General features: G+C 45.6%; 1 protein-coding gene across 1 annotated transcript in view; it reads right to left on the reverse strand.

Moving 5' to 3' along the window:
• The window catches only part of LOC138745480 (F-box only protein 22-like), a 36,072-nt gene extending 14,985 nt beyond the window's left edge, over positions 1–21,087 (reverse strand). The window contains exons 1-6 of the mRNA XM_069902551.1: positions 20,329–21,087; positions 17,532–17,670; positions 15,540–15,624; positions 12,544–12,657; positions 11,099–11,266; positions 1,244–1,409 (exon numbers count right to left, since the gene is read on the reverse strand). Of these exons, the coding sequence (XP_069758652.1) occupies positions 1,244–1,409; positions 11,099–11,266; positions 12,544–12,657; positions 15,540–15,624; positions 17,532–17,670; positions 20,329–20,438 (782 nt within the window). The 5' untranslated portion in view covers positions 20,439–21,087. The remainder of the gene's footprint in view (positions 1–1,243; positions 1,410–11,098; positions 11,267–12,543; positions 12,658–15,539; positions 15,625–17,531; positions 17,671–20,328) is intronic.
• Between the last annotated feature and the right edge of the window lie 1,428 nt (positions 21,088–22,515).

The following is a 22,515-nucleotide window of genomic DNA, read 5'->3' on the forward strand; positions in this document are numbered from 1 at the left end:
AGAGGTATTTAAAATTATGAAGGATATAAACTGATTAAATATAGGTAGACTTTTTCCACCGTTCTGTACCGTGACAATTTACCTCACCTATGTAAAGTGCATAAATTACAAAGAAGCAAACAGGTACTCCATTTGGGAGGAACAGAAATGGTGGGAATGTGGAACGCGCTGCCAGCTGAAATGGTGAATGTGGGCTCAATTTTAACATTTAAGAAGAATTTGGACAGGTACATGGATAGGAGGGGTGTGGAGGACTATGGACTGGGTGCAGGTCAGTGGCCCCAGGCAGAAAAATAGCTCGGCACAGAGGAGGCCCTGTTTCGGTGCTGTAATGTTCCATGGTTGTAACCTAAAGTAAAAGTATCCCATCAGCAGGCTTAATTGAGGTACCAATCAAATCAGCCATGATCTAATAACTTATATAACATTGTATAGAATGACTCCTGTAGAGAACGACCTCAGAATTTCCACCTCAAATGTTAGTTTTAAATGATACCCTTTGTATAAGATGACCACACCAAAAAATCTGCCACATACCACTGACCAGTGGATACACGCAAGAGCAAACGTCAATATAATTTAATAACAAATTATCAGTGAAAGATTTGAATTTTATTTGGATATTTTAAAATAAACCACTGTCACCTCCTGTAACAGGCTGTTTAAAGCATGTACAGATCAGACAGTAGTCGAACCGGGCAGAGAGACCCTGCAGAGGAGCGCTGAGCCTTCGCAAATAACTACAGTGCATGTGAGAGATGGTGTCGGAGCTGGTAGGAAGGTGGTGGTGTTGAGACTTCGTTGTCAAGGGAAGAAATTTAGATCCTTTGTATAGGACGACCCAATTTTAAGGTCAAGTTTCAGATTGTCCTAAACAGCAGCATTTACGGTATTTTTGAAGATTAACGCAACTACTCATTCTATGCAGCTAAATATTCCTCAGAGGTCACATGACTGACTTATAATTCCTTCTTTATATATCATGCATGCATTTGTTACAGGACTTAAAATTTCTAAATTGATTCCACTGTTTAACTGCTCTCGTCCTTCTACACCGTAAGGCTTTCCTGGTTGTCAGGAGCTGCCTAACACATCCCCTCATGCCTTTGGGAGACAATTTGCAAATTATTATCAGGTTCCAAGAGAGTCTTAATCACCCCAAGACCAATCACCATGTGGCTGAAACGGTTCATTTTCACTGACAGGATGAGATAAAGAACTTGGATGTTAACATTCCACTCACCTTTCAGAACTGGGTGAAAACACTTGCTCAATGTGGCCCCCTGCTACAATGGTGTTCCTTACGTTAAAAGGCCTGGTAAGTCGCTGAATGAAGTCAGCTGCTGCAGGCTTGTAAGTGTTGTATCCAAACAGCAAGACAATGCGCAGGTCTGGGTTACCTTGAAGACCTAGGAGAGGAAAAGTGAACCTGAGAATTCTCGAAGAGTTCTGGGGCTCACCGACCCCACCAAGAAGGGATGCCAGCAGCCCTGCATTAGCAGGCTGATCCAATTGATGTCCTAAACACTTATTCATATGCAAGGGTGTCCATAAGTCAGGCATTCCAATGCCAGGGAGGACTTTGAGGTGGCAGGGATTGAAGGGGGGGAAAAAAAAAGCAAAGACACCACGTCCATCCTATATATATCACAAATGTAAACAGTAGATGTTGGAAAACCTGAGCAAATTAGACAACTTTGGAATGAGAGACGGTTAATATTTCAGGTCAAGGCAGACAAGACACTGCAGAGTCTAGAATCTGGAACATATTCCGCTGGAGGAGCTCAATGGGACGAGCAGCAGCAGTGGGAGCAGCAAAGAATAAAGAATCTGCAACGCTGCAAGCTTCGAAGGATTCCAACCCACAACATTCATGTTTCTTCCCCCTCCCCCCGATGCTGCTCGAGCTGCTGAGTTCCTTGAGATCAATATTTCTTTAATTTTTTTAAAATTGTTTAAATGTTATTTACAGTACGGTAGAACCTGATTCTGTCCATTTAACCCCATGCCGCCCAATTACACCCAAGTTAACCTACAACCAGTACGTTTTTTTTGAAGGTAGGAGGAAACCTTGGAAACCTAACCGTGCCAACATAGGCCTGATTCTCTCTTCACCAAAACTATTGGGAATTTACACCGTTTTGTTTTATTGCAGCCTTTCTCCATTATTACTAATAAAGACAGTAATTCTGTCATGGCACGGTTAACACAACACTAATGCAGCACCAGTGGCCCAGGTTCGTATCCAATGCTGACTGTAAGTAGTTTGTACGTTCTCCCCGTGATGGCGTAGGTTTGCTCCGGGCAGTTTCCTTCCAAACTCCAAAAACGTACAGGTTTGAAGGAGAATTGGTGTATTAAAAGGCAGCACGAGCTTGTGGGTCAGATGGATCTGTTACTGTGCTGTATCTCTAAAGTAAAGTCAGATAACAGTGCGAGGACTTTTTAAAAAAAAATCACTGTTGGCAAAAGTCAGTGTCACATAAATGCAATTAATATTTTCCCTTCTGCATTGAACAGAATAGAAAGCAACATATTTCTCTGGTGGAAATACTAGTTTAATAGTCATGTTTTGGGGACAGGTCAAATTTGGGGGTCACCTTTTACACGGGTACTACTTTTGACCATAGCAAGTACCTGCGTCGTTCAAGGCATCGGGAGCTCAGATGGCCAAGACCGGGTGGTAAGTCTGCATTCAGGGCATCAGCTCAGATGGGCAGGCAGCCGAGACGAGGATCCGCGGTCTGGGCATCGGAAGCTTCAATGGGTGGGCGGCTGGGGCGAAAAATAGGGGGTTCGACTTTTACAAGGGATCCGACTATTACACGGGAATATATAGTAGCCCAAATTTATTTCTAGCACAAAATTCAAGATCAACCACAGGTGATTACAAATTGCTGCTGTACCTAGACTTTGGTGAACAGCACTGTAGCAACCTTCCATGTTGAAATGCTCTAATGTTACTTCGCATACTTCTGCCATAAATTCACCAAATCCCCTGCAACATAATCTGCATTCTGCGCAGAAAGTGGAACGAGGCACTGCAGCACCATCCAGTGGCATCTGATGTACAGTGTGACCATAGAGGAGTATCTAGCAAGGATACCAGAGGCTTACCATCATCAATGTATCATACCCTTGGACAGGCCAGTCCTTCACCACTGAATTTGGGTGGCACAGCGCATAGTGGTTAGTGCAATGCTGTTACAGCATCAGCGATCGGGACAAATCCCTTGTTTTCTGTAAGGAGTTTGTTCGTTCTTCCAGTGTCTGAGTAGGTTTTTCCCCAGAGGCTCTGGTTTCCTCCCACCCTTCGAAATGTACCAGGGGTTTTGGGTCAATTAGGTGTAATTCGGCTGCACGGACAAGTGGGCCGAAAGGGCCTGTTACCATGCTGTAAATTTAATTTTTTTAAGATTTTAAATCCCGGACCTCTATTCAGGAACCTACTCAGGCAGTTCAAACCTCCAGGAAGGATCTTGACATATTGTTACCTTCCCAATATCAGATTTATTGTCAGAGTACATAAGTGACATAACATACAACCCTGAGATTCTCTTCCTGTGAGCATAGTAATTGGTAATTTTAAAAAAACTACACAATGTACACATGTAAAGAAATAAAGAAGGGTAAACAAATTGACTGTCCAATACAGAGAAGGAAAAATCAATAAAGTGGAAAAGTACGAGTCCTTAAATGAGCCCCTGATTGAGTTTGTCGTTGAGGAGTCTGATGGTGGTGGGGGAGTAGCTGTTCCTGAACCTGGGGGTGTGAGTCTTGTGGGCACCTGTACCTCTTTCCTAATGGCAACAGCGAGATAAAAGCAGGTGCTAGATGGTGTGGATCCTTGATGATTGCTACTGCTCTCTCCCTGCAAATGTTCTCAATAATGGGGATGGTTTTTCCTGTAATGTCCTGGACTGTGTCCTCTTATCTTTTCCAGGGCTTTACACTCAGGGCTATTTGTGTGCCCATACCAGACTGCGATGCAGCTGGTCAGCACACATTCCACACAATTTGCCAGTAGAATTTAGAGTATCATTGCATAAGCCACAAATACAAATACAGAATTTAGGATGAAACAAAAAACCATAGAAAATGCTAGAAGTTATTAATGAAGTCAGTAGCTTTCATGGAAAGGGAAACAGTAGTTGTTTCAGGTCTGAGACCCTTCACCAGAACTGGGAAAGTGAAAACAAGCTAGTTTTCAGGACCAGAGAAGGGGTCTCTCTGATGTATATTTATGTAACGCTGAGTCACATTTACAGAACAGTTGTTGCCTGTGATAATCAAGTTGTCCGCCTAAGCTGGTCCCGTTTGCCTTCATTTAGTCCAGCCCATATAAGTTACCGATCCATGAAGTACCAATAAGTGGCTTTGAGGCGGAAGAACACACAGGCGTTGGGCTTTTGGGTGACTCGAGGTGAGAATCACATTGGGCTGGAGACATCAGCTGGAGACTGGCTCAAGACTGGTTGAAGGGGTACCAGCTATCGGAACCAAGAGGTGAGAGGGTGTTGGAGGCTTCCTGATGGTGTTGGAGGTGTGCATTTGGAACTTGGTTGCTGAAGGTTTGGATGAAGGCTGTGTGGCTGCAGAGGCCGCGGGAGCGCTGAAGGCATCCATGGACACAGTTACTCTGGGGACTCTCTTCTGTGTGGCTGCAGGGGCTGCGGGAGCGCTGAAGGCATCCATGGACACAGTTACTCTGGGGACTCTCTTCTGTGTGGCTGCAGGGGCTGCGGGAGCGCTGAAGGCATCCATGGACACAGTTACTCTGGGGACTCTCTTCTGTGTGCCTGCAGGGGCTGCGGGAGCGCTGAAGGCATCCATGGACACAGTTACTCTGGGGACTCTCTTCTGAGTGGCTGCAGGGGCTGCGGGAGCGCTGAAGGCATCCATGGACACAGTTACTCTGGGGACTCTCTTCTGTGTGGCTGCAGGGGCTGCGGGAGCGCTGAAGGCATCCATGGACACAGTTACTCTGGGGACTCTCTTCTGTGTGGCTGCAGGGGCTGCGGGAGCACTGAAGGCATCCATGGACACGGTTACTCTGGGGACTCTCTTTTTCTTTTCTTTCTCTGTAAGAGGTGCTGGACAATTTTTGCTGAGAGTGAAACCTTGTGTTAGAGAAGACGAATGAAAATTTTGCATAAAACAGGTATACCCCGCTTTACGAATACTCACGTTATGCTTTTCCGGAGAAACCTGTGTTCACTTTTACACAAGGATTTTTTTCTTTTATGACAAAATGTGGTGAAAGCAGCGAGCCATTAGAGGCTGTGTGTGGATCCTAAGGAGCACCTTCCCGGGAACTATGAGATGACCCTCTTCCTCTCTCTCCTACATCCCAGTACCTCCCACCACCACAACCAAAGACTCAGCCTAACTACACTGTACCTACCTTATTTCTACTTTCTAGGCTGTGGATTTAACATACAATTCCTGTTTTTAATAAATGTTAGTGTTAATTTAGGTTTTAAGTGTTGTTTGGTATGACTTGGTAGGTTTTTTATTTGGGACTGGAACACTCAAAAAATTTTCCCATAGAAATGAATGGTAATGTTTTCTTCATTTTACACCATTTTGGCTTACAAAAGGTTCCTTAGAAATGCTCTAATTTCTTAAGGTGGGGTATACCTGTATCACATTTTCTGTTTTATTACATGTTAATAAAATAATCTTGAATCTCAAATCATGTACCTGTCCAAATGTCTTTTAAATGTTGCTATTGTACCCTGCTACCATTTCCACTGACAGCTTCTTCCAAAATCTTACCCCCTCTAAGTGAAAGAGGTGCCCCTCAGGTCCTTTTTAAATCTACAGCCTCTAGAGTTCTGTACCATGACAATTTACCTCACCTATGTAAAGTACATAAATTACAAAGAAGCAAACAGGTACTCCTCAACTTACGATGTTCCAGAAAACCCATCGTAAGTCAAACAAATCTTAAGTTGAAAAAGAATACAAGTATACCTTGTATTATACCAGCAGCGCGGTATCAGTCCCCACACTGATCCCACTAGCCTGCTCTCTCCCGACAGCACTGTTTCAGTCCCCACACTGATCCCACTAGCCTGCTCTCTCCCGACAGCGCTGTATCGGTCCCTGCAAGCTATCCGACTGAACTAAAAGTGATTGACCAAAGAATTCACCTTAGGGGAAATATGCTTGTGATGACCTTACTTTAACATATTCTTTCTTTGGCTTGGCTTCGCGGACGAAGATTTATGGAGGGGTAAATGTCCACGTCAGCTGCAGGCTCGTCTGTGGCTGACAAGTCCGATGCGGGACAGGCAGACACGGTTGCAGGGGAAAATTGGTTGGTTGGAGTTGGGTTTTTCCTCCTTTGTCTTTAAAAACCACAGTCATGCTAATGTACCATCGTAACCTTGAAAAATCCTCAGTCTGACCATAAGTCGGGGAGCGAGCGCCTGTAATCTGATCTATGCACTACCTTCAAATGTTTCCTAAAGACTTTATAAGCTTATTCCTTGAAGAAGGGCACAGGCCTGAAATGTCAGCAATGTATCTTTGTCTCCTATGGATGATGAAAGACCAGCTGAGATCCTCCAGCATTTCGGTGTGTTTTCACTGTTACCTTTTTTTATATAAAACAAAAGCGCTGATAGAGACGGGCACATATTGGCACGGTCAATAGCATTTTATAGGAATGAGAAGAATGAGCGAAGTCTAATAAAAGGACAGTGGAGAGAATAAGTTTTTAATAGAGTTGAAGGCAAGAGAAGCAGAAGAAATAATGGGAAAAAGTTAATGACACTAGGACAGGAGAAAGGATAAAGTGGACATGGGAGAAGCAGAATCATGATCCTACATTACACCAGTTTAATGCTGGCAGTGGATTGGAACCAGAAACGAAAACTGCACTGGAACAATTCAGGGTTCAGTGCTGGGACCATTGTTGTTTGTCATCTATATCAATGATCTGATGATAGTGTGGTCAATTGGATCAGTAGGATTGCAGATGACACAAAGATTGGAGGCATTATGGGCAGGGCAGAAGATTTTCAAAGCTTACAATAGGATCTGGACCAACTGGAAAAATAGAATAGAAAATAGCAGATGGAATTTAATGCAATCAAGTGTGAGGTGTTGCATTTTGGAAGGTCAAACCAAGGTAGGACATACACAGTGAATGTTAGTGGACTGAGGAGTGCAGTAGAACAGAGGGATCTGGAAATACAGATGCACATTTCCCTGAAAGTGGCATCACAGGTAGACAGGGTTGTAAAGAGAAGTTTTGGCAAATGTTTGGGTACAGGTTGAACCTCTTTAATCCAGCGACATCGGGATCTGGTAATTGCCTGACCACATGTAATGGAGGATTTAGACCAGCTTATACAAGAAGGGATGGAGTTGCATCAGAAGACATAATCTAAATTCCACCATGAGGCCCAGGATGCATATGAATTAGTAGACACGCCTAAATTCCACCATGAGGCCCAGAGCTGCAGCTGTATTTTGTTGGTCGCAGACTGTCAGGAGACCTTGAAGATAATTAAATCATTTATTCAAAGAGATAAGCTATGAGTAAACAATTTTTTGGGTAATATAAGCCACGGTCCCACTGCTGAAGAGGAGACTCTCTGAGGGGTGAAAACGTCGCTCAGCAAGAAGAAGAACTTCTAGAGTCCAGCTAACGTCCCGGTCGGGGGAGGTAGAGAAGGTGCTACCAGCACCCCGACAACCTACTACAAGTGTGCGGTCATTGCCTCGCTTCGGCAGTTGGGACCAGTCCAGGCGTTGATAAGTATAATTGGGAAGGGCTCGCATATTGTAGTTTGAAATCACCTTTTGAATTTATAATAAACATTTGTATAAACTGAACTGCTCTCGGTGTGGGTGTCTATTTTCTTTCGGTAGCTCAAACACTGTGACCAATCTAAAACGAACAAAGGGAGAGGTACAAGTTTACCCAGGACACCACAGAAAATGCCGGAAGACACAAATTGACCCCTAAAGGAACCCCCCCCCCCCCCCCCATGTAAACATATCAAAGGTAGAACAAAATCTTACAACAGAAAATAATACTGTGGGATGGAACGGTTAGCGTAGCGGTTAGCACAGCGTCTTTACAGTGCCAGCGATCAGGACGTTAGTACAGACAGTACCGGACTTGAACCCCAGTCCCAATCGCTGGTGCTATAAAGGTTGAATCTGCCGCCATTAGTACAAAGTCCTTACAAACAGCGCGGGACTCGAACCTCGGTCCCAATCGCAGCAGATTCAACCTTTTCAGCGCCAGCTGCCCAAATACACCCAATTGACCTACAACCACCACCCCCCCTACATTTTTGAAAGGTGGGAAGAAACTGGAGCACATCGAGGAAACCTATGCAGCCGTGGGGGAGAACGTACAAACTCCTTATAGACAGGGCCAGATTTGATTCCCAGTCGCTGGCGATGTAACAATGTTGCGCTAACTCTATGCCAACCGTGCTGCAGGAGAAAGCGGGAGATGCACGCTCTTCAACCCATACCAGATACTGGTTTCTGTTCGAGAAAAGTGGAAGACCACAGTGCAGATCAGTAACTACATCTCCTCCCACTGACAATTAAAACAGGAGCACCTCAAAGATGTGTGATTAGCCCACGGCTCTACTCTCCCCTATATCCACGACAGTGTAGCTCAGCACAATTCAAATGCCATCTACAAATTTGCCGATGGCAGCATAGTTGTCAGGAAAACCACAGATGGCAATGATAAATAGTACAGGATAGATCAGCGAGTTGAGTGGAATCACAACAACCAACTTGCACTAAACATCAGTAAAACTAAGGAATTGATTGTGGACTTCAGGAAGGGGAAGCCAGGAGAACACGAACCAGTCCTCAGCGAGGGGTCAGAAGTGGAGAGGGTAGGAAATTTCAGGGCGTCAACATCTCTGAAGAACTACCTTGGGATCATTATATCCATGCAATCGTGAAGAAGGCACGCCAACAAGGAAAGGTAATGATGGAAAAACGGAAAGAGAAGATAAACAAAATATAAAAGGGCTACGCTGAACTATATGTCTTTAAATATTAATGGAATACATAACCAAATTAAAAGGAAGAAACTACCAAATTTAAATGAATAAATGTATTCCATTAGAAAAAATAACATATTGGTTAAGAAATAATATTGAAATATTCAAACAAGTATAGGAGCCTTACATTAAATACAATAGCGAAAACCTACCGGGGACAAACATTACCTAAGTTGATGGAAGGAGAAGGAAAGAAAAGAATGGACTCAGTAGAATTTCTGGTGTAATTTTGTTGAATGACAACATTGTCTGACTGGCTTAATGCAACCTAGATTGTATACCTAAAATGGATGAGAGGGGGGGGGGTGGGGGGGTGGTTTGGGAGGAAAGGGGGGGGGGAGAAAAAGTCACTGTATATGTGTGAAAAAGAAATAGTGTATATCATGGCTAATGTGACTTATGGTGTGAAAAATTAAAAAATTAATTAAAAAAAAAGAAGAAGGCGGCACGCCAACAGATCTATTTCGTTAGGAGTTTGAGGATGGTCACCAAAGTCTTTCAAATTTCTACAGGGGTACCGGAGAGAGCATTCTGATCGCAGTCTGGGATGGAGGTGCTGATGCATGGGATAGGAAGAGGCTACGGAGGGTTGTAAACTCGGCCAGCGCCATCACGGGCAACAGTCCTGCTCACTCCATTGAGGACATCTTTAAGAGACAGCACCTTCTATCATCAAGGACTCCCCCACCACCCTCTTCTCACTGCTACCATCAGTAAGGAGGTACAGGAGCCGGAAGTCGCCCACTCAACATGGCAGAAACGGCTGCTTCCCCCTCCGCCATCAGATTTCTGAACGGGCCATGAACCTATGGACACGACCTCACATTTTACCACTTCTGGCACTAAATTTTTTTTTAATGTCTTGTATTTACAAAATAAATTTCAACTTGCCCTACACCGCTCTGCTGCCACAAAACAACAAATGCCACGACACACGTTCATGGCGATAACTCTACAGTGATTCTGATTTAGTCTAGAAAAAAAGGCAAACACTGGGTTTTCCCCATTGTATCTGACAAAATCCACCAAGGTACTCGATCATCAGGCATTATTACCACAGAGTCCTCCTGAAATTTGGTTCAGATTTTTTTTGTCAGAATACATACACATCTCAAACAACCCTGAGATTCCTTTTTCCTGTGGTCATGGCAGATTATCACTGGACTCTGTATTCGCAATCTACTGGTTTTATCATTCTTGGAGAGACAAATGCTGCAATTAGATCCATTGAAATGTAGTATGAATGGAAATCAGATTCATAAACAATTTTCACAGAGTATTCATGGTTGATTTACTGCAGTTATTTCTTCAGGGTTATAAATAGCTACCTTGTGCAAATGGATAATGAGGAGGAGCGATTTTTCATCCGATTTGTAAAATTAGCAAATTCAACCTTATTTTCTTTTATGCAATAATTTGCATGGTTTTAGCTTTCCCAGTGATTCATTTAAGTAAAAACACAACGCTGGAGAAACTCAGCAGGAGAAACTGTCTACTTTATATAGTAAAGATACAGAACCAATGTTTTGGGTTTGAGCCGTTCAAAAGAAAAGACAATATCTCAGCAGGCTCTCAAACAAAATGGTGAACGCAGGGGCAGGGAGAGGAGCACGGTCTGCAGGCAGGAGGTAATAATAGATAAGGGAGGGCACACCAGCAAACAAGGGGAGGGGAGATGGCTCTGTGAATGGGGAGGGAAGTGAGTGGAGAGCTGGAGGGAAAAAAGGGAAAGAGAATGGAGAGTAGGCTAGCAGAAACTAGAGAGGTCGATGTTAATTGTTTCCCGTCTGGACACTCTGAGCCTGTGTAGCCCAACAACACCCAATTAACCTACAACCACGGTTGGTACATTTTGAAGGGTGGAAGGAAACCCATGTCCACACAGGAAGAATGGTCAAACTCCTTACAGACAGCGCCAGATTCAAACTCGGGTCACTGGCGCTGTAACAGTGTTGCGCTAACCGCTACACTAATCGTGTCACCCCAGTTTCAAACCTCCTTCAAACTCATTGTCACAATTAACACCACAGAAAGGAGAGGGTACTTGCCTGCTGCTTGGAGTTTCTTTTGATCAAAGGTGTTACGTTTATAATCCTTGTTGGACAAGTGGAAGCATTTAACAGTCACACCCTCAATTTTGGGCAGAAGCAAGGCAAATCCTGCATTTCCATCTTCTACCTCAAGGGGTCGCTGCTTGGCACTTCCCATAGGAGTGTCTGAAATGCAAAGGCACCCCAGTAATAAATTTGTTATCACAAAAACTCCAATAGAATCCCCATCATTTAGCACCTACAGAGATCGTCGATGTTGAATATGCGAATTTTCCAACTGACTGAGACAGATTCTTACAATGCCTAATTAATACACCGTGTGAAAGACGGGCAAAATGTAATTTGAAAAAATCATAGTCTTTAGTTATGTCAAGTTCACTTTAATCAGGTAATTCCGATAACTTACAAAATTTAAAGATGAACCCCAATCACTGGTATTGTATCAGTGTTGCGTTAGCCGCTATGCTAACCATCCCTCCATGATAATTACCCTCCCCCCCCATTGATTACAGATAAAACTTTACTAATGTACCTAATAGTAATAAAGACTCTTCATCCTGGGCGCTGCCCATCCTACCGGCTCTGACTCAGTATACCTGGTCAGGCCCTAGGCGCACTCTAACACGTTCTTTGCGCTGACAACCCAACTACCTCCACGCAAGTGTCCCGGACAGGCCCTTGGCTCACCTCTCACACTGACAACCCGACTCACCTCCATGCAAATGTCCCGGTCAGGGCCTCGGCGCACCTTCTTCGCGCTGACAACCTGGCTCACCTCCACTCAAGTGGCTACAGCAAAAAGAATGCACGCGCATTGAGGGGCATTGCTAGTTCAGTGGGCCAAACCCACGCATGTCCAACGAAGTCACAGCGCTCCCCCACGGGGTCCATCCTCCCAGTCATAATTATTTTACTTTTTTTGTTTGAATTTCCAGTTGATTGAATTCCAGATAATGGGGATTCTACTGTATTTAACTCAAACTCTTAAAATAAGATTTGGCTACTCGTGTTTTAAAAGCTTTCCTGCAGAGCACGAGATCAGCGGTCAGGCCAGATAGCGAAATAATAACAAATCCATGGGCTTGGAGTTGAACAAGATTGGGTCATGTTTTCTGATCGTGCACATGGAACAAAGAGTCACCCACAGACACATTCAGCATTCCTTGGAGGAAACTAGGAATTGACAGCTAAACTTATCAAAACTGAATTTAGCGACTGATAATTTCATCAATCCTCGCCATTTAATACAGTATCTGGCACCTAAGGGGATTGGTAGATGCTGGATAAGTTACGTGATTGGTGAACTAGGGATGCCAATTTTAAACTTTCATTTTTAACCTATTTATTTTCCGCAATTTTTTTGCCAGTTGTTTGAACTCTGGATAACGGGGATTTTACTGGACTTTAAATTTCCGCATGCAATACAAGGCAAAGCCACTTACAGACAATTCCAGGGCAACCGAGTCCTAATAACTTGCATTCTGCAGGCAGTAGCCTCTCAAATTTTGTTCCTGCTTCTGCATTATTGGTCTTCTTTGAGGATTCGTTTCTTCTCACTGTGGCAGTCAAATTAGAAGAAAGAAATTACCTAATGTATGTATCCATATAAGCAACCGTATGGCACATCAATAATAGGTTATATTATGCCACTGTCAAGAAAAACATAAATCAAGCAACAACAAAAATAAGAGAAGGGCTGTAAGTGTTTTCCTTCCCTTGTGGTCTCAAAACTGATGCACTAAGAGCTGACATTCCCCTGAATTTGGAAAGAGTAGAGCAGTGGGTGTCAAATTTTTTCTCTCCACTCTGTGATTAGTAAGGGACTACTTGAGGTGGTATGTGAGTGGAAAGAAAAACTTTGACAACCACTGGTATAGAGGAACCTCGAACTGCATCACATGTAGGTGGCAGACTGGAGTGACAGAAAAGACTGACAGACATTGTACAGTACTTTTAATGGCTTTTTCAGGATGTGCAAAGCACACACAATGTATAAATACAATGCTGGAGAAACTCAGCAGGTCAAAATGTACTTTATCTTGCAAAGATAAAGAAAGATACATAGCCAACCTTTTGGGCTTGAGCCCTTCATCAAGGTATAACTCACAAGCTCAACTCAGGAGGGGAAGGGGAGATTGGGGATAAATAAGATAGAAATAGGAGAATAAGGAAAATGTTGGATGTTGTAGGAATGTTGTCTTATAAAGAGTTGAAAATAAGAAAACAGAAATGGAAAAGGAGGAAAGGTAATGATGGAAAAACGGAAAGAGAAGATAAACAAAATATAAAAGGGCTACGCTGAACTAAATGACTTTAAATATTAATGGAATACATAACCAAATTAAAAGGAAGAAACTACCAAATTTAAATGAATAAATGTATTCCATTAGAAAAAATAACATATAGGTTAAGAAATAATATTGAAATATTCGAACAAGTATAGGAGCCTTACATTAAATACAATAGCGAAAACCTACCGGGGACAAACATTACCTAAGTTGATGGAAGGAGAAGGAAAGAAAAGAATGGACTCAGTAGAATTTCTGGTGTATTTTTGTTGAATGACAACATTGTCTGACTGGCTTAATGCAACCTAGATTGTATACCTAAAATGGATGAGAGGGGGGGGGTGGGGGGGTGGCTTGGGAGGGGGGGGGAGAAAAAGGTCACTGTATATGTGTGAAAAAGAAATAGTGTATATCATGGCTAATGTGATTTATGGTGTGAAAAATAAAAAATTTAAAAAAAAAAGGTATAACTCACAAGCTCAAAAGCTATACAAAGTACACTGTTTGACCTGCTGAGTTTCTCCTGCACTGTGTTTTTACTTCAATCACGGTGCCTGCAGACTCTCGTGTTGTACTTCAGGTGCACAAGGTGACGTTTGATCAGAGGGCAAGGGAATAAAGTAGCTGAATGATGAAAGGATGAGACAAAGGAGGATAAGAAATGGTTTGTTTGAAGCTAGGCCTGTTATCCTGTCTCTGAACCATAACTGCAATGGAATAAAAAATCATTTGTAATTTTTAATAGTTTTTAACAATTTCATGATGTTTCAGAATAATTTACAAAACTGACATACTCCTTGAAGAGGGGGCATTGCTAAAACGGAGGAATTTCTTCAGCTAGAGGATGTAAAATCTGTAGAATTTGGAGGGGATGTCTATGGGTGTATTTAAGGCAGAGATTGATAGGTTCTTGATTAGTTGGGGTATCAAAGGTTATGGGGAAGAGGCTGGGCAGTGGGGCAAAGTGGGAAAATGGATCAGTTCATGATTGAATGGAGGGAAAGACTCAATGGGCTGAATAGCCACTTTCTGCTCCAATGTCTCATGATCTTAAATTAAATCAGCCAATTTTACTCACAGCAATCACGAACAACAAGGTGCTAATTGCCTGATTATGTTCTCATGACATTAATTGAGGCACAGACAATGGCCACGGCATCAGAGAGAATTCCCCTGCTCCTCTTTGAAATGAATATAACCTTGGATTGTCAAGATTAAAGTCTTGGGTCATCAATGGGTCGAACTGAGGGCATCACTCCAGTAGCTGGTTCCAATGACCAAAGCTTTGACTACCTATTAATCCGTGGATGCTGCATGGCCTGCTGAGTTCTTCCAGCACTTTTAAGTATCGTTGAAATATTAACATCAGATTTTCCACACATTAAAACATGTGTATCCTAGCTATGGGCAATGATTATCGTATCTATATCACTTACGTTGCACTTCTGTTTTCGCCAATAAAACATGTCAAGCTTCAACTTGCACAACTAGTCAGAAGCAACTTTTATCCACAAAGTCCAAATTCAAACAGGCTCATTTCAAATTCAAAGATAGCTGTTAGTGCAATGCTGTTATACCCACACTGTTACAGTGCCAGGGACCAGGACTTGAATCCCACACTATCTGTACGTTCTCCTTTTGTCTGGGTAGGTTTCCTCCAGGCTCCGGTTACATTTCAAAACGTATCGGGGGCGGGGCATAGGTTAATTGGACAGCGTGGGCACGAGAGCAGAAAGGCCCTGTTACCATGCTTTTTCTTTTCTTTCTTTGGCTTGGCTTCGCGGACGAAGATTTACGGAGGGGTAATGTCCACGTCAGCTGCAGGCTCGTTTGTGGCTGACGTTGCAGCGGTTGCAGGGGAAAATTGGTGGGTTGGGGTTGGGTGTTGGGTTTTTCCTCCTTTGTCTTTTGTCAGTGAGGTGGGCTTCTTCCAAGGAGGTTGCTGCCCGCCGAACTGTGAGGCGCCAAGATGCAATGGTGCAGCCGAGATAGGTAAACTGGTTGACCTTTTTATGCTCTATGTGCACGTTAAAAGTATAAATTCAAAATAGCAGCTATTGGTGCTCAATTGAATTAATGATTTTTTTTTCTGTGCAGATAAGGTAAGAACTTCCTACACTCATGTTTTGTTTATGTTCAAAACAAATTACCTTTTTTCCGTCTACTGGAAGTCTGCAAGTTGAAGGTGTCTGTGCCAGCCATGTAAAGTACGACCGCAGGCAATACATATACCTCCTGTTTAATAGAAGGGTGCTATTAAAATAATTGGTCCAAACCCAGAAAAAGACATTTTTAAAATTTGTAAATCAAAAAAAAAAGGAAATGCTTGAAAAATGGTTAAAACCAAAAGCACTGCACTCAGTAAGTCAGGCAGACTCTGTAAAAAGAGAAACAGAGTTAACATTTCAGATTGACCCTTTGTCAGAACTTTGCAACTGGATCCTTGACTTCCTGGTCGGAAAACAGCAGTCAGTCCAAATTGGAAACAATGTCTCGTCCTCACTGATTATCAACAGAGGGCACGTCAAGGCGCTTAGCCCAATTCTCTATTCATTATACATCCATGGTCATGGCCAGGCACAATTCCAATGCCATCTACAAATTTGCTGATGATGTCACAGTTGTCGGCAGATTCACAAGCGACAATGAGGGAGCGTACAGGAGAGAAATAGATCAGTTCACTGGGTGGTGTCACGCCAACAATCTTGCGCTCAACGTTAGCAAAACCATGGAGATGATTGTGGACTTCAGGAGGAACACAACCTAGTCCTCAATGAGGGCTCAGCAGTGGAGAGGGTCAAGAACACCAAATTCCTGGGCGTCAACATCTCTGGGGATCTGTCCTGGAGCCTCCATGCCGATGCAATCACAAAGAAGGCCCGCCAGCAGCTATGCTTCGTGAGGTGCTTGCGGAATGTTTGAAATCCCCAACAAGTCAAACAGCAACTATGGAGGGGGACCTTAAGCCTGTCATGATCATCCTTTACCATTCCACTCTATGGTTTCCTCCATTGTTTCAATGAAGGCCAACACAACCCTGAGGAACAGAAACTCATCTTCTCTGATGCACCGTGTCACCATCAGGGCCCAATACTCAATTAGGTTATCTAACTACAAAATTAATTCTCCACAGACGCTGCCTGATCTGTTGGCCATTTCCACCATTTGCTTTTCAGGTTCAGCCACAGATCTGATTTCCGATTTATTGTCAGAGAACATACATGACATGATGTACAACCCTGAGATTCTTTTTTCTGCAGGCCAAAGCAGAATTACCACTCATTGATAGTGGAATAAAAAACTGGACTCAACATAAACAACAACAAATAAAGAAATATAAACAAACTGACTGTGCAATACAGAGAGAAAAAAAAATCAAAGTGCAACAGAAAGAGTCCTTAAATGATACTGAGTTTGTCGTAGAGGAGTCTGATGCTGGAGGGGAGGGCAGCTGTTCCTGAGCCTGGCGGTGCGAGTCTTGCAGCACCCAGACCTCTTTCCTGATGGTAGCAGCGAGAACAGTATGTGCGCTGGGTCGTGTGGATCCTCGATTTCTGCAGCATTCTCAGTAGCTGTTCTCAATGGTGAGGAAGGTTTTGCCTGTGATGTCTTGGGCTGTGTCCATGAGCTTTTGCAGGGCTTTACGCACAGGGATATTGGTATCCTCATACCAGACTGTGATGTAGCCCGTCACACCACACATCTGGAGAAATTTGCCAGATGTCATACCAAACCTTCTCAAACTCCTGAGGAAGTAGAGGCACTGATGTGCTTTCTTCACAATGCTATCCTCCAAGATAGTGACTCCCAAGAACTTAAATCTGTTCACCCTCTCCACCTTTGATCTCCCAATGATCAAGTAATGACTGACAATTAGTAACTTCAGCATGTCCTTTTATTTCTAGCTTTTCTATTAATCAGAGAGGTCCACATACATCCAAACCAGCAGGGCAAATCCTGGTCTCAACGATCAAATTATTCCTCAACTGTAAACATTCTCTTTGCGACTTTCATTAACATGCCTCAATTTCTGTTTCTATTGAACTAAATCACGGTTTCTCATTCATAGAGCTGCCATGCGCTTTTAACATCCTCTATCTTAATTTCCGATTTCCTATACCCAGTTTTATAGTAGCACGTACCTCCAGTTCAACAATCATTTTCTTCACCAGAAAGTGCTGGTCGTCATCCTCGTATTCGTGGCCTTTGGTTGCAATCCACGACAGCCTTTGGTGTGTCCGCAAGACTCTTCGCGCGCAGTCTCTCCACAGCCTGCACACACTGAGACACAAGAGGTTAATGAAGTCAAAGAAGGAACTGGCTTATTTTTAGTTTAGACATACAGCACGATAACAGGCCATTTCGGTCCACGAGTCCGTGCCGCCCAATTAACGTACATTTTGAACAGTGGGAGGAAACCAGAGCCCTCGGGGAAAACCAGCACAGACCCAGGGAGAACGTACAAACTCGTGACAGACAGCACAAGATTTAAAGCCCGGTCCCGATCGCTGGTGCTGTAAAGGTGTTGTGCTAGTCGCTTCACCAACTATACTGCCAATGAAGTGGTTTGTTTGCTCAGTCTGGTCTGGACTGGGACCACCAGGGTTTTCACACTTCGAGGGATTGGAAGGGCAAAGGAGAAGTAAGGCATGGAGAAAAGGAGTCACTGAGGAGAAATCAGGCGCCAGGATTATTTTTTGCTATGGGCCTCCCATCTGACATCATTTGTTTGGGACTGCATTTAGTTGCTCCAACAGTAACCTACCTGTTCGCAAGTGCCTAAACAGTCCTTCCAAGTGAAGTAACACTTCACTTGTGTATCCGTGGAAGTTATCCACTACATCCAGGGCTCCTGTTGTGGCTACATCAGAGAGGTTAGAAGCAGATTGGGAGATCGCTTCGCTGAGCACCTTCGCTCTGTTAGCATCAGTGACCGGGATCTCCCAGTGGCTGACCATTTCAATTCAGTGCCCCACTCCTATGCTAATGTTTGTCCATAGCTCCGTGTACTGTCAAACCAGACCGCCCGTATATTGGAGGAGCAACACTTGATTTTCCTTCTCTAAGATCTACCAGGACCAATGCCTGAAGAGGGCGCACAAAATCAGTGAACCGGTGCGGACTCGAAAGGCCAACATGGCCAGTTTCTGCTCCGTAAATGGTTATATGGCATTCTACACCCGGATGGCAAAAACAATGACCTGCAGTTTCTGCGTCTGCTCCCCGTTCTCCCTTTCTTCCCTATCTTCTTTCTCCTGCTCTCCACCCCTTCCCTCTCCATCCACAGAACCACCCATTCCCCTCCCTTATCCATCTATTACCACCTGCCTGTGGGACTATGTTCCTCATCCTGCAACTCCCCCCACCATGCCTACTGACATCTTGCTCATACCTTGATGAAGGGCTAAAGTATAATAGGTTGGTTATATATCTTTATCTTTGCAATATAAAGGACACTGTTAGACAAGCTGAGATTCTCCAGCATCGTGTTTTTATTTCAACCACAGCATCTGTAGACTTTTGTGTTTTACTCCTGCCAAGTGTCTGGTACAGGGTGGGGGTCTGGGGTGGGGGGAACACTGGCTATTTTGGATGGGGTCTGTGCAACAGAACAATGGGCTGGAAAAACTCAGCATGTCACCGTGCATTCTGTAGGAGAGAAAGGGAAAGTGAAGTTTGGGCTGGGTGCTTCATCAGAAATCCAGAAAGACACAGAGATGGGGTGGGGGATCTAGTCCACTGGGACCCCTGGGGAGACCCAGGGGCCTTGGGGAGAGAGGGATGTGGAACCCTGGTGGTGGGGAAGCCACTCTGATGGGGGGGGGGGGTTGGGGGTGCTGGCCTGATGGGGGGCTGGTGGTTAGGGGGATGTCTTGATGGGGGGGCGTTGGGGTCCTGACCTGATGGGGGGGGGGGTGAGGACCTGACCTGCTGGGGGGGGGGGGTTGGGGGTGCTGCCCCGATGGGGGGCTGGTGGTTAGGGGGCTGTCTTGATGGGGGGGCGCTGGGGTCCTGACCTGATGGAGGGGGGGTGAGGACCTGACCTGATGGGGGGCTGGTGGTTAGGGGGCTGTCTTGATGGGGGGGCGTGGGGTCCTGACCTGATGGAGGGGGGGGTGAGGACCTGACCTGATGGGGAGGGGGGGTGAGGACCTGATGGGGGGAGGGGGAGGACCTGACCTGATGGGGTGGGGGGGGGGGTGAACCTGACCTGATGGAGTCAGGGGGGGTGGGGGGAAGGACCTGACCTGATGGAGGGGTGGGGGGGGGCCCTGATGGGGGAACCCATGAGGCCTGAGGGCCCTGGTCGGGGTGGCCAGTCGTCCGGTTCTAGGCCGGAGAACTGTCGGGAGCCACGTCGAGACAGACGTCCATTTCAGGGAGTACCCCCCACCCCCATTCCCACTACCGCCCCACCCCCACCCCCATTCCCACTACTCCCCACCCCCCCACCCCATTCCCACTACCGCCCCACCCCCACCCCCATTCCCACTACTCCCCACCCCCCCCACCCCATTCCCACTACCGCCCCACCCCCACCCCCCATTCCCACTACCGCCCCACCCCCACCCCATTCCCACTACTCCCCACCCCCCCACCCCATTCCCACTACCGCCCCACCCCCACCCCCATTCCCACTACTCCCCACCACCCCACCCCATTCCCACTACCCCTCACCCCCACCCCCATTCCCACTACTCCCCACCCCCCCACCCCATTCCCACCACCCCCCCACCCCCACACTCACCCCACTCTCCCTCCCCCCACCCCCCCCCCAGATGGCGGACTGGGGGCCGAGGGAGGGAGGGAGCCGCGCACTGAATCGCCCTCCATTTTGGACATTTGGAGATGACCACACCAGGCCCGAGGGGTGGGAGACCCGCGCACCGGGACGCCGGGGGGGGGGGGGGGGGGGGGTGGGGGTCGGGGGGGGATTACCCGGCGCTTCTCTGCAGCGACTTGGTCGGCAGGAAGCCGAGGATCAGCTCCACCACCTCGGCGACGTTGCTCAGCACCGAACCGCCGCTCTTCGAACCACTGTGGTCCATGGCCGCAGATCCGGCCTCCGCGCAGCCGCACCCCCTCCCACATCCGGGCCTCGAACAGCGGGCTGCGCTTCACCCGCGGGGGCGGAAGTGCCGAATCGGCAGCCATTGTGCGGGGCGTCCACCCCCTCCCACATCCGGGCCTCGAACAGCGGTCACCCGCGGGGGCGGAAGTGTCGAATCGGCAGCCATTGTGCGGGGCGTCAGCGCCACGTCGGCAGCCATTGTGCGGGGCAGTCAGGGCTTATTATTAATTCAAGGTCAGGGCGAATAGGAAGGGATGGGGGGGGGGAAAGGGAGGGAGGCAGGCATTTGAACTTTGAACCCCTTTATTATCAAGTGCAGTAAATTGGATTATTAAAGATAATTTGCCATGAACTCAATGGGCCAAAGGGCCTGGTTTTCTGCTTTATGACTATTGCTTCATGAGATATGGATGGGGAAAAAATTTGAATAGTTCCAGATGCAAAGGCACAAAGATGCCCTCAAAGTAAACCTGCAGGTGAAGAAGGCAAATGTAATGCTGGCATTTATTTCAAGAGGAATCGAGGAGCAGGGATGTGATGTGGAGATCTCACTCGGAGTACTTACGAGCAGTTTTGGGCTCCTCGTGGATGTGCTGACGTTGGTTGGAGAGCGTTCAGAGGAGGTTCACAAGATGATTCCAGAAATGAAAGGGTTATCATAAGAGGAGCATTTTTGTCAGCTCTTGAGGGGGGATTTCAGGGAAACATTTTGGATTTTGAAAGGCATGGATAGGGTTGTCAGTGATACTCAACCTTTTTCTTTCCACTCACCTCCCACTTTAAGTATTCCCTATGCCCTCGGTGCTCTGTGATTAGTAAGGGATTGCTTAAGGTGGGAGGTGGATGGAAAGAAAAAGTGTGAAACCCACTGTTTTAATCGTCCCTCATTGACTCGTCATTTGCACGGATTCAGAACTCCAAAGGAAATGGGCCAATGACAGCTTTTCTCAAGCAAAATACTTCAGTCACAATTGGGTCTAGTGCAGTGGTTCTCCACCTTCTCTTCCCACTCACCTCCCACCTAAACAGTCCCTTACTAATCACAGAGCACCGATGGCATAGGGAATACTTAAAGTGGGAGGTGAGTGGAAAGAAAAAGGTGGAGAACCACTGAGGTAGATGTAGAAAAGTTGTTTCCCACGGTGGGAGAGTCAAGGACAACAGGGCACAAAGTCAGGATTGAAGGGCGTCCACTTAGAACAGAGTTGCTGAGAAATTTCTTCAGCCACAGTGGGGGGAATCTGTGGAATTTATTACCGCAGGTTGTTGTGGAGGCCGGGTCATTGAGTGTATTTAAGGGAGAGGTTGATAGGTTCTTGATTAGCCGGGGCATCAAAGTTTATGGGGAGAAGGCCGGGCAGTGGGGCTGAGTGGGGAAAATGGATCAGCTCATGATGAAATGGTAGGGCAGACTCGATGGGCTGAAATAGCCTATGTCTCGTGGTCTTTCCATGGCCAATATCTAACAGCCATTGAACTGAGTGGCGTTAAAACTGGGTTAACCAGCAGGATAAATAAAAGGGAATCATCAAACAGAAACGACTTTTCACAAGGAGAGCAGGAACCCATAAATGGCAGCTGATACTGGGACAAATGGTTTAGATGTGGGGCTGACATATTTTGGGCAAACATATGAAAGCAGCATTTTTCAACTGGTGGTCTGTGGTGACACAGTGAAGACAAATATTACCGACAGAATAAACAAATAACATGTAAAACAATGTTGTCAATTTGATGGAAAACATGTAAAAATATTTCCCACCAGAACAAAAATCCTGTCTCTGGTCTCACCCTACACCAGCTGGTTGTCCACAATAAGTAACAGAATATGTAAGTCAACTCAAGTTTATTGTCATCTGATACAATCCAACAAAACAGCGTTCTCAGGTCCTCAGTGCAAAACACGCAGACACACAACCAGATCTAACACACATACCAATTGAACAGGCAGTACTGTTGGCACTACGCCATTACAGCACCAGCGATTTGGACTCAGTTTTGAATCCCGCGCTGTCTGTAAGGAGTTTGTATGTTCTCCCAGTATCTGCGTGGGT

Source organism: Narcine bancroftii, chromosome 11 (genome assembly GCF_036971445.1).
Source record: "Narcine bancroftii isolate sNarBan1 chromosome 11, sNarBan1.hap1, whole genome shotgun sequence".
Lineage (NCBI taxonomy): Eukaryota > Metazoa > Chordata > Chondrichthyes > Torpediniformes > Narcinidae > Narcine > Narcine bancroftii.